The 12103-nt window shown below is 39.8% G+C and overlaps 1 protein-coding gene across 4 annotated transcripts; it reads left to right on the top strand.

The window, feature by feature from the left end:
• Nucleotides 1-169: 169 nt before the first annotated feature.
• On the top strand, nucleotides 170-12055 carry LOC131740187 (protein FAM234A-like). 4 transcript variants are annotated; one of them, XM_059035544.1, is made up of 12 exons: nucleotides 170-284; nucleotides 5066-5348; nucleotides 5581-5691; nucleotides 6006-6188; nucleotides 6454-6572; nucleotides 7291-7423; nucleotides 7508-7655; nucleotides 7906-8052; nucleotides 8301-8382; nucleotides 8544-8696; nucleotides 9090-9192; nucleotides 9429-12055. In XM_059035544.1, exons 2-12 carry the CDS (start codon nucleotides 5093-5095, stop codon nucleotides 9638-9640), a joined length of 1647 nt encoding a protein of 548 aa, XP_058891527.1. In that variant the 5' UTR covers nucleotides 170-284; nucleotides 5066-5092; the 3' UTR covers nucleotides 9641-12055. The 4 variants fall into 4 exon arrangements, with proteins under 4 accessions (XP_058891527.1, XP_058891528.1, XP_058891530.1 ...); XM_059035545.1 differs by having other exon boundaries at nucleotides 233-365; XM_059035547.1 differs by lacking the exon at nucleotides 170-284 and adding an exon at nucleotides 2017-2047.
• The last annotated feature ends 48 nt before the right edge of the window (nucleotides 12056-12103 follow it).

The raw sequence follows: 12103 nt of genomic DNA, 5'->3' as shown, positions 1-12103 counted from the left end.
TGGTGCATTGTTAAAAATGTAGTTCGCTGCGTGTTTATCTTAAGCACTGCTCTAGTTTTTTTAATCTCCTTACATAGTTTTAATATATGACAGGTTATATTCAACTGTTTATAAAAATAGTTGTGTGCAGTCGGGCTCACGGAGTTTACAAACTACAGTACCCATGATGCCAAATCTAGGGGCGGGGTCTAAACCGTAGCAGTTCTGCGGAGTTGTTTTTTTTTTTTATCTGAGTCTTATTCAGTGACACTGTGAGAACAGCAGGTGGAGGAAGTTTTAACGCAGTAAGAGCAAAACTTTTTATTTCTTTATTTTTTCATTTATACTATTTGTCTTTGCGTAATCTCATATGCTCATCATTACAGGTAACCTAAATAGTCGAATGGGTATTTTTTTTTAGCAGGTGTCCCACCAGGAATTCGTTAAACCTACATGCGACTCGTAAACTGTGTGCGATCAGTACTGTGTAGTTTATCGTATGCTGTAATGAAAGTCTATAGACTGACTGCATTGTGTCGTTTTTTCTTGCAAAATGTGTTACGGCAATACATTTATCAAGCTGGAGTAATGTTTATGTTCTTGCTTCATTTGTATACAAGAAGAACAACGACAATAAGAAAATAATAATGATAAAACTGGTCAAATGAATATCATTTACTGTGGAACTAAACCATTGCCTGTTACTGCGTTCTGTGTTGTTATACGGCAATACCTTACTGCCAGAGGACCGGCAACTCTGTTGCCGTGATTTCCCTTTGCCTAATTATACTGTGAGATTCTGACTCGCACGACGAGTGATTAAGATCATCAGTTTGATGGCTTTAATTATTTGATCTGTTTTAATAGCAGTGTTAATGCTCCTCTTTAATCTGCACGCATTATTCAATTGACGGTCACTGGAGCTTTCTCTTGGATTCTGGATGTGGTACTACATTTGTGTAAAAAAGCATCGCACAGATGTAGTAGCTCATGCTTTCTGTGTGTTTGTTTGACAGCGAGATCAATTCTGTTTTATTTTTGGACCCTCCATTTTCTTTGTGTCCGTTTCTAGTGTGTAATATAAAACTGTGGGCAATTACAAATCAGCACCGTTAGCTTGCATTCTATGAGAAACGGAGAAGTGGCTGTTACTGTTATCGGTATTCTCTTGCAGTTCCTGTTTTTTTATCTTGTGCAGATGGGCTCTAAATGTTTTATTTATGCTATACTGCAGCACATACTCCAAGCCTTGTGCAGTTACTGTTGTCTTTTTTTGGTTTCACTTAATGTTCTTGAATTTAAATACCGTGCTTCATTTAAATTAACTAGAGCAGTGCATATACTCAATCTCCTGTGAACTATTTAACTAGATGATTTGATTTTCATTTATAAAGTAATACACACAGGGTGGTAAATAGATTGTCCATGTGCCTTCTTTTTTTAGGTCTGTCGGTTTGCAGAAACCTACACCTTACCAATACTTCCACACTGTATGGATTTAAATGGCTATTTAAAGAACAGTGTCCAAAATTGGGTAGTGTACAGCTATGGCCAAAAGTTTTGCATCACCTAAAATTTTAGGATTGAAACAATTTTTTTTTCTTTTTTTTTTTTTTTTTATAAAACTATTTGAACATAATTTTTATCTTTTATTTAGCATCATGTAATCAAAGAAACTACAAATTGATATCGCAAAAGTGTACCGGAAGCCATAACAGTATTTCACGTTAGATTTTGAAATGTCACATTTTTCTATTTGTCAGTGTTTCCTTAAGTATATAGGAAAACTATGAAGCGGTATGTTATTCAATATGTTAACGTAACATTATGCAGCAGGCTTCATTAGACTTTATGAAGTAAAATCATACAGTTAATTGTAGAGGGTGATGCAAAACCTTTGGCCATAGCTATGGAAGTACTGGTTTTTCATGGAATAATTCACCAGCCCTAGTAAAGCAGGATGTTTTGTGGGGATGGATAAGGGGCAGTGCTATAAAACAAAGCATGTCAGTGCTGCCGAGGAGCAAGGAAGGAAGGAAGGATGTGAGAGTTGGAGAGAGAGACAGAGGTAACTACTGCAGCAGTGTGACATTAAAGGCAATTCATAATGCATGCGTTTGGTGGCTTAACTTTAAACATGTACCCTTTCTAAAACTATTTTAAGATGTTAAGTCCAGAATATTTAAGTGTGCTTTTTAAATTTAAATTAAATTAAAATGTGATTGTAGCTAAAATATATATTCTAAAAGATGAATATAAGGACCCGTATCTTGGCATTTAAGTTAATGTTGTTAAGTGTAATTAAAATGTGCCTGAAGGACCCTCTTCATCTGTAACTGCAGATTGGGGGGGGGGGGGGGGGTAAAGGAGTGGAATAAAGTAGCACAGTGCTGTAGTTGCTGGTCTGTTTTTTTTGCTTTGTAACTCTTTGCAAATTAGCTGACATAACACTTAATTTATTTGTACAGCAGCTCTGTGCTGGAGAAAGTGTTTGTGGCAGGAGGCCAAATGGATCAGGTGGCTAAAACATGATTTTTTTTTTTTCTTTTGTGCAGTCAAATAAGAAAAAAGCCTGCTGACAGTGCAGCTAATTCAGATAGCACCATCGATCAGTGAGTGAGTGTCAAAGGACCACTCAGCCCACTGCCGGCATGTGACACGTTTAGTTGATGTTTTTACTGGTCTCCCAACAGACAGACAGACAGACAGGCTGGTCATTGTAAAATACAGCAACAGAAAGCCCACCAATTTCTCTTTTTGTTCTTTGCTGTATATCTAGTTTTCTTGGATGGTAGTTAAGTGCTGTAAAGTGGTTGAGTACTGACTCTGAGGTATAGTGATTATGGGTTTTAGCTACTGTAAGGGCGGAAAGCTTTTTCAGTGCTTTGTTGTACTGTGAAATGCTTAATTGTGGATAGGTGATAACAGAGAAAACACATTTGTTGGCTTAGTGTGAAGTTGTGTATATATATTTATATTCTATACAGTGCTCCCCTTTTATAAGGCAGCCCATTATACTGCAGAACAGGTTATAAGGCGGTACGGTCATGGCTTCCATTTGCCCCATAATGCCATCACACTGACACTAGCATTCTCCTTATAAGGCAGAACAGAAAAAGCACGGTCCTCTTAACTGTGGCTCTCGACTACAGGGTTATAAAGGGGGAGCACAGTATATTAATATGACCACAGTCAATTACTTTAGTGGGCTTTGAATTTGTTTTGTGTCTGCCCCAAACAATAGGTTACAAAGGCATATACTTTTAGAGCCTGAGTTAAAGGTTTTATCTTAGGAACTACTGTACTGTATCTAATTTTGATGAACCCATGTATGGCATTATTTTTTTTTTAATGGCACACATATTTTTAAGATGTACAAAGGACAAAATATTTAATTACGGTAGCAGTAATGCAGTTTTGACTATTGCTGTAATACTTGCATTTGATAGCTAGGTTACCGCGGTCTCTACTGTGCTACTGTATGATACCATTTCATTAACAGCAATTAGTGTGGGGAGCAAGCACATGGCAATGACTGGTATCTCTGCAGCTGACTCACTCTGTATGAGAAGCATAAACCACTGGTAACCTGTTGTGATTTTCCAAGCAGGAAACCATGCATATTTCTGGTGCTCATATGCATGACCAGACAATTTGTTTTCATGCTATTCAAACTTAAAATGCTGTGCGTAAATAACTTGGTGGTATTTAACTTGGCATTCTCTTGGTGATTTTGTTTGAAAAGAAATGCATGCAAAAAAAAAAAAAAAAAAAAAAAAAAAACACGATTTAACATTTTTACTATTTATTAAAATAATATATTTGAACAAGAAGGGTCACTGGGGTGATGTGTCATTATTATATTGTGGAAATTCCTGTGAAACTAAACTGGGCTTACACTAATAAAATGGTAGCTTATCAGAATTCCTATTTATAAAACTAAAAAGCTGATACTGGACTGATAAAATTGATTTGATTAAGGACACAGTGGCTGTTTTGGGAAATAAATTAAGGTAGCGCTGCCCTGGTTCGATGTGCCAGGGATCTGTGGGAGATGTGTTCATGTTATCTTGAGCCCCTTGGTTATCCGTGCCCAGCTGATAATGGATGACATGAAGCGATAAACGGTAATTTCACATGAAAGATATACAACCTGTAAAACAAAAATAGCCTCACTAAAGTTTTGGTGAGAAATTCCAACAACATAAATCTTTTTTTTTTTTTTTTTTGAAGGATGCGTCTATTTTTTTTTTTTTTTTACTTCAGTCAATGCAAACTACTATACAAACAGTTTGATATCGGGTATGGCTTTTAGTTTTTTGTTTATTCTACTCTCCTGCACTTGAACAACTACTTCTGGGAACTGAAGAAAAGCCTAGTTATGAAACAAGCCTGAGGCTCTGTATGTTAAAAATACATTTTCCTGAGAAGCATTTTGAATGTTATTTGGTACACCCTATTATGCAGTATTAAATCAGAAAAAAGATGCGCTGTTTCCGGTAACTTCCAGTTCAGTTGGTTTCCTGTTCAGCAACTTTTTTTTGTTCTGGCCTGCAAAGCGTGTTATTTGTCCTTGAAGAATTAGTCTGAGTCTTTATGCAGGACAAGTCTGCATCTGTTCAGTTGACTCACTGAAGAGTCTGCACATATCCAGACTGTTAACACCTGGGTCTCCATTCAATGTATTTTTAAGCTCCACAATTTAGATTTTGGAGTTTCAAGATTATGAACATCAAGCATCTAATGCATGTGAGTATATTGTGAGTTTTTTTCAGAGGCAGTTAGGCGTTTTGTTAAGTATTTTAATTCACTTTTTATTTTATTTTACTTGATTGTTAAAATGCATTTATTAAATAAATGATGTACATCTGAGTTGGTACCTGGCATCAATAGCCAACGGTGGAAAACAACTATCTTCCTTGTACACGTTTGTACAGCTTGAGGGGGCTGAAACACAAGATACTGAAGTGAATAATAGCATGTATTTGTTTTTGTGTGTATTATCATCAGATCTAGCTCATTTAAATGTAATCAGATTGATTGGGTCTGGCTGACAGCCATATTGTACTGGCTTTATCTTGCACAGATCCCGTGGCTGTGATGCGCTGAGATCATGACAGACAATAAGGAACAGGACACAGAGATCCACCCCTTGAAAAGTGAGGAGGGGGTGTCGCCAGCTTCGCCCACCAAGAAGGGGGTCTGTCTGGGGGGCTCGAGGCTGTTCCACCTGTCAAGCTGGCGCACTGTTGCCTTCTTCGCCTCCCTCTTCCTCTGCCTCACCATCGTCTTTGCCTTCTCCTTCATCATCCCCTGCCCTGTGCGTCCTGTCTCACAGCGCACCTGGATCAACACATATAGAGATTCATGTGAGTACATCTCTACCGCAATCATAAGCTAAAACCGTTAAAATGAAGTCACATTTTAACTTCCTTCTCCATGCTTTACATTGCCACCCTACTCATGAGACTAAAGTTTTCTTATAGTTTTTACTTCTATATTTATTTACTGTCTTGCATTACAACAACTCAAGGGAAGACCATAGTTTGAACAAACAAATAATGGTTTCCCTCATTTTTTTTTTTTTTTCTCACTCCACAGCAACATATACATTTCTGGCTGTAACGGATGCAAATAATGACAAAGTTATGGATGTCATTTTTGCCTTCAGGGGCTCCAATGGCAGTCTGAATGCATCTTGCAGCAATAAAGGTAAAAAAACAAAAATAAGATCTTTTGTCATATCAGTTGAAATTAAGAGGGGTAAGACTATGAATATATCTAAGATTACTTTGGGTCAATATCTGTGACCCCTCTTTTACTGTCTCTTTTAGTATTTATTTAACCGTGGGGGGGGGGGGGGATTCAACTTGTTACTGTTATTATTTTATTCAGCCACATGCCTTTTATCTGGCCGCAGCATATTTACTTGTTAGGTATTGTATCTCGGATGGACTTGGTCGGCTGTGAAGTGTGGTGAAGGCTGGATGGTCAGTAATGGCAGTGCTGGGGTTTATTTGTTTCAGGGTTCTCTCCGTGTTCCTTCCTGGTCGCTGTCACGGGCACCAACGGCAGTGTCCTGTGGAAGAGGTCACTCAGTCAGGAGCTGCTGTGGGTGCAGTGTGGGATTGAGAATCTGGGCGGGCTGGAGGCTGCCGGGTGTCTGGTGTTCAATTCCCAACACCTGACCGCCATTGATTCCCGGAGCGGTACGTACATGGAGCATACAGAGAAAAGGAGCGGGCCGCAGCTGGGCCAGAAGGACTGCAGTCAGTTGGATGCATGGATGGGTGAAGTTATACAGCATAGAGCTGCAGATGGGTTTCATTAATTTTTTGGAGGAAGGTACGGGGACTGAGTATGGATTTCATGTATTAATGTTAAGTGGGTCTATACGTGAAGTGCAGCAGTATTTAGATCCACTGCTGTTTACATCTTTATAACGGATCCCGCTGTCTCTGAATCTATTTTTAGGGGTAACTTTGTGGGAAAACAACAATACACTGGAGCTGAAGCAGCTGGCTGTGAAGGTCCCAGACCTGGATGGGGATGAAGTGGGGGATGTGGCACTGATTGGGGTCGCTGAAAACAAGGTACAATGATCCTGTGTCGGAGCTGCTGGGGGGCACAGATCAGTGCTTTGGGACCTGGAGAAAGACATGTACCTGTCGAAATAATGAGTATGAATGGAACCGGGGGCTATTGTCTTTAAAGTATTACATAATCTGATATTTTAAGCCATGGGCTTGTCCTCGGTTATCCATCTGATGTTCTGTCCATTCGTACTATGAGGTTGCTTATCTATCATGGCTAATCTGTGGGGAACCATCTCGTTTACTGCTTCCTAAGTTTGGAGCTTGCGTATTCGGCAGTGTGTCTGGACGCACAACGGCACCCACATGTTCTCTGGGCGTGCATGCAAACCACGGTGCAAAATGCAGATAGCTTGAATCTTCTGATAACCTTGTGACTCATTTTTTTAAACATTGGGAAGACACTTGTTTGGAGATTGTGAGGCACCTGCTTAGTGGGATTAAGGAACATTTAAAGTAAAGTGATGTGAGTTAGTGAGACTGAACGGAGATTTAAACCCGGGACTTTGCCCTACACGTTTTGAATGTCTTCCTTGTTCCGATGTGCTTACATGTTATGGCTTCTTCACCCTTTAGCTGTGTGTTGCTGTTTACTAAGTTTACCGTGAGCTGCTTGCTGAACCAATGTTTTCTAGGACTGTTATTACTGTACACTACCACTCAGAACTCTAGCCATAGCTATTGGTAACCTCTAGTAATAATAACTTTTTGCCATCAGACAAAGGTGGTTATTGTTTCAGGAAAAACTGGCCAGCAGATTGGTACTGATGCAGATCCTGGTCTCAGTGATGTATCGGGCCACGTAATTCATGTCACCAGCAGTGGGTCTTACTATATTCTGTTTAAAAAAGGTAAGGATTGCCACAGTTGTTGTACATGTGTGACCTGTTTCTGTCTCTTAGAATTATATTCCCCTTTCTTCCTGTTTGTGGCAGACTCTGCTGTTTATGGATACGCTCTGAAGAATATTGTTGCCATGGCAATCAAAACGCCCGGGAGTAACACCAGTAACATTAAACTGCAGCAGGATCCCAAGTGGGAGGAAATGACCAACAGCACCTCTGGAAGTGTGTCTGTTTACAAGTAAGAGGAGCCCTGCTGTCGGTTCCCATTGCCACCCACCCAGGCTGTCTAATCTGAATGTCTGCTGACCAGTAGGGAAGTCAGCTGGTTCAAATGATAGAAATGCTTGTTTTAAATGAAAAAGTATGGTGTTTAAAAGGCTGGTTTATTTGTTACAAGTGTCTTTGGATGCCCATGGATGTTTTGTTGTTGCTGGTGTTTTATTCTCTAAAACAGTAGTTTACTATTTGTTGTATTTCTTTTGTTGCAGTTCGGGCTCTGTTCAGCACCTGTTGAAAATGGGGATCCAGGGGAAGACTCCAGAGAACCTGCTTCTAGTGACTGGACACTGGGTGGAGCTGATAGACGGACAGAGTCTGAGCTCCCTGTGGAGGGTCAACATCACCAAGGTTATCAGGTGGGGACACAATCTGGCTCAGTACACTGTGTTAACAACCAGGTATAAGGTGCCTTCAACACTGGGCTGCTGGTCCAATTCAAAGCCCAGGGGAGGAGGCAATGTACTCTAGATCAGAGGTGCACAACTCTGATCATCCATTTCAGTCCAGGTCTTTGACAAGAAGATCCTAAATTAGTTAATTGAACGTGCCAAAAAGGCTGCTAATCGACACACTCTTCATCTACTTTAATTTTTGTTGTTTTTAGTGAACCAGTTTTTGGAAACTTCAATAATGACGGTGTTCCAGATGTTGTGGTTGAAGACGAAATTGGAAACGGTACAAAAAAGGTGCGAATCTTTCGAGTTACTGTAGTGAAATAAACACTAAAGCAAGAAGCAGCAGCTCATCCTCGCATGCGAGTACCCTGCAAGGACCGGTTCACTTGCAGAGTAAGAATACTGCATGCACTTCTCAAGAGAATATGCTGATTTCCTGTGGTTTGTGGCAGGTGGTGATTCTGGATGGCAGCTCTGGAGCGGTGTTGTGGGAGGTGGAGATGATGTCCAGCTCAACAAGCCCAAAGCCTTCTACAGTGAACACTGCAGACTACAGTTCGGCCTTCCTCTTCTGGGGGGAGGTCCGTGGCAAGACGAACACAACTGTGAGTATGAGATCCCCGAGGCCTGGGGAGACCAGCTACACTCGCTTTTATTTGATTTAGCATAGTAAGGTTAGCGTAAAACTGTAAAAATTGAACAGAGTGTGTTTATTGTATTAAAAACAGTATGTTTAGAAGAAAATCACCCTTCTAAACACCTTGTTCAGTGTTACTAACATGATCACATGCCAGTAATCTGTGCAATCAGATTATTTCTAAATCCGCTCAGACATGACTCTAGTTTTACAGAAGTTATCCAACCTAAGATCAGTATGGTCTGGTCTGGGTCTGTACTTTCTTCTAACCAGCACTGGGTACAGTACCAGTGAACTCTTCCTTCCACCTTTTTTTTGACATATTGACATATTGATTTTATTTTGACCCCCCTCTGTTTAGGTATCATTGAACCAGCAGGATTTTTTGTACCTGCTTCATCCTTCCTATCCCAAAATCCTTTTGGAGCTGAACAACAGCACTGAGAATATAGCAGCATTCAAAGGTAAGTATACCACCAAGGTCATTGTAATGCGTGTACCAAAGTTATACAAATCTTACAATGCATGTGGTGAATTTCTATCAGTAAAAATGTGTAAACCCCTAAGGCAAAGCCTGATCTGGGGATTTAAAGGATGGCTGTTGAGATCAATGAGATACACTGGAATCTCTGTGAGGCAGCACCGAGTGCCTGAGTGATTTCGAACATGGCATCATTATCTCTGTGCCGTTGTCTTCCAGCGGTCCTCTTTGAGAAGAGCAGGCATGCATGTTACGTGCTGCTGACCGGCCCCACGGAGCAGTCGGAGACGGGCAGCGTGTCGCTCTCCAAGCGCAGGCTGAAGGAGGACGTCGCTCTCAGCAGGGTGGTGCGGCTGAGCCAGGAGGAAGGGTTCAGCGACCAGGAGGTCAGGGACAGCTTCCTCATGCTGCGGTACAGCAGCAGCGCCTAGAGCATCGCACACCCGTCGAGACCGAGGCTGCCTCCACTCGCACACGAACAGCACAAACCTAAAACGCTCAGCGTCTTTCCATGTCCTGATGTGGACGAGCGCATTCTCACATGGAAAGGTTTTGGGAGAAGACTGCGGTGCTTTCTTTTTTTTTTTTTTTTTTGTTTATGTGGCATTATCCTTTTTAACATGGCATTGGATAAGCACATTGGACAACAGCTTATGTCAGGGCTAGGTAACTCCACTCCAGGATTACTGCTGTAAGACCTGGTCAGGTGGTTGCATTTATTGATTAAGAACACGGGCCATGATTGCCTAAACCTGGCATTTGGTATCACTCAATGTTATTTACACTAGCTACACAGCAGTTTCACATGCCATTACTTAATAATGGCAGATGTATAATGGAACTACACAACTTTGTGAGTAAGCAGAGTAGTTACTGACACAGAAAGATTTGCCAAAATGTCGTCTAACCTGAATATTTGATAGACTACTCAAATTCTGACTTTGTTATAGGTTTGTGCTTTTCAAATTACAATGACTTTAATTTTATCTTTTTCATTTGAATTTAAGGTGCATAGCCTTCCTGTTTCTTAATATTGGTGACCAAATGTGTGTTATGTTTTTTTTTATTTTTTTTTTTATGTTTTTCAAATACAAATATAGTTGAGTGTTTGCTTTTGGGAGGTTATTAATTAGTTTTGTTTGAGACTTCGACTTTATCTCTTACTGCTTGAATCTCGCCAAACTATGAGCCAGCAGAGCCCCTTGAAACGCTGAAAACCGGTCCCAGTGCATCCATTTAAACCAAAGTTTAACCTAAATGGGGAATTAAAAAAAAAAAAAGGAGAAAAAAAGAAAGCTTTGAAATACATTAAACTGAGCAAAACCAAAACAGAAAAGCAATGATAGAAGGGACAACTTGTTGAATACGTTTGAATAATGATTCCTTTCTTGCACTCCCGTCATGGAGTTTCAGGTACTTTATTTAAAGAAACACGATGAGGTTATAGAGCACATTTTGAACAATGTATGAATACAGTTTTAATTGCAGAGCATAAATTGGTCAACTCAAGGCCACATAGTTTGCTGCAGTGGACAAAATATAGCATTACTGTAACATGAAGCATTAGCAACCAAGCTTTTAAATCTGAAGATTTCCAATATACATACCTTCCAAGTACAGAAATGCATAGAGCATTATGCAATGTAGTGCAAAAATAAGAGGCGTTACAATTTAGTTAAAGGGGGGGGGGGTTTCCTCAATATTTTGAGATTCATTCTGTAATTGCATGCTGATCTATTTATTGATTTAGAAGTTTTCTCCAGTTTTTGTTAATTTGATCTCAAATGATTTGGATAACTAAACGTAAAATATGTATTTCTAACAGGGTGATGTGCACTGCATATTATATAACTAAATATAGGTACAATATGGCACAGGTTTGACCCCCAGAGTTTCATTGAAATACAGTGGTTCTGAAAAATGCTTTGTGGGGTGTTAGTTTGGTTAAATATAATATACTATAATATATTTAAAAGCTCTTTTGAAAGTTAGATGTTTTAAATTATTTTAATATAACGGTTTGGTTGATTTAAGTTTAGCCCAGTTGGGTATGGGGAGATTCTACATCTAGTGGCAGGCTTGGTTTTATTTCCAATCACGCTGGATCCAGTCCAGAGTAATCCAATGGAATACTGTTTCTTTTATTATGAATAAAGTAACAGTAACACAAAGTGCTAATGACGTATTCATTTGATTAGAACATGGCATGAAATTGTATTTTTTATCCACATTTTCCGACGAGTGATAGTTAAAGGTTTCTTTTGGTGCTGTTTTAGTTTCATTATTGAAACAGGTTCACTGTTACTGTAGCATGTTTGTGTGTTCCACTTTGACTTCTATCTTTCTGCAAAATCCTTTTAGTTGTGTGAAAAGGGTGCAAAATCTGGCTTGCAGTTCGTTATGCTATACAGTACTTCCATTAGGCTACAATCCCCCTGTTCATATCCACTGGCCCAATGATTATGGGATGTACAGAGCAGGCATCACACAGGGTATTGGCATATGGAGAGTGGACAGTTGGGAACCCCTTTACCAGCATAGACTGTTATGTTTTGATATATTAGCAAATTACCTGAATATGGGATGGACGGTGGGCATCAGTCCAGGTTTAAGAGAATGTGTTTTGTACACCAATGAATATCAATGAATTGTTTGGAGCAGCGTACCTACAGCCCTGCTTGGTTCTGGAGGTTTTGCTGGGACCGTGAGCGAGTGGTACAGCCAGGTATATAGACTGCTGTCGGGTTACATGTGTCTTCGCTGTGCCTTTTGTTTATTATGCTGGTATTACTGTGTGGGTTTTTATTTTGTATTACAATACCAAGCAATTAAAGTGGTACCTTTTCTCTGCTTGTTTGTGTTTTATTATTATTATTATTATTATTATTATTATT

Source organism: Acipenser ruthenus, chromosome 13 (genome assembly GCF_902713425.1).
Source record: "Acipenser ruthenus chromosome 13, fAciRut3.2 maternal haplotype, whole genome shotgun sequence".
Classification (NCBI taxonomy): domain Eukaryota; kingdom Metazoa; phylum Chordata; class Actinopteri; order Acipenseriformes; family Acipenseridae; genus Acipenser; species Acipenser ruthenus.
This window is presented reverse-complemented; position numbering and strand designations above follow the sequence as displayed.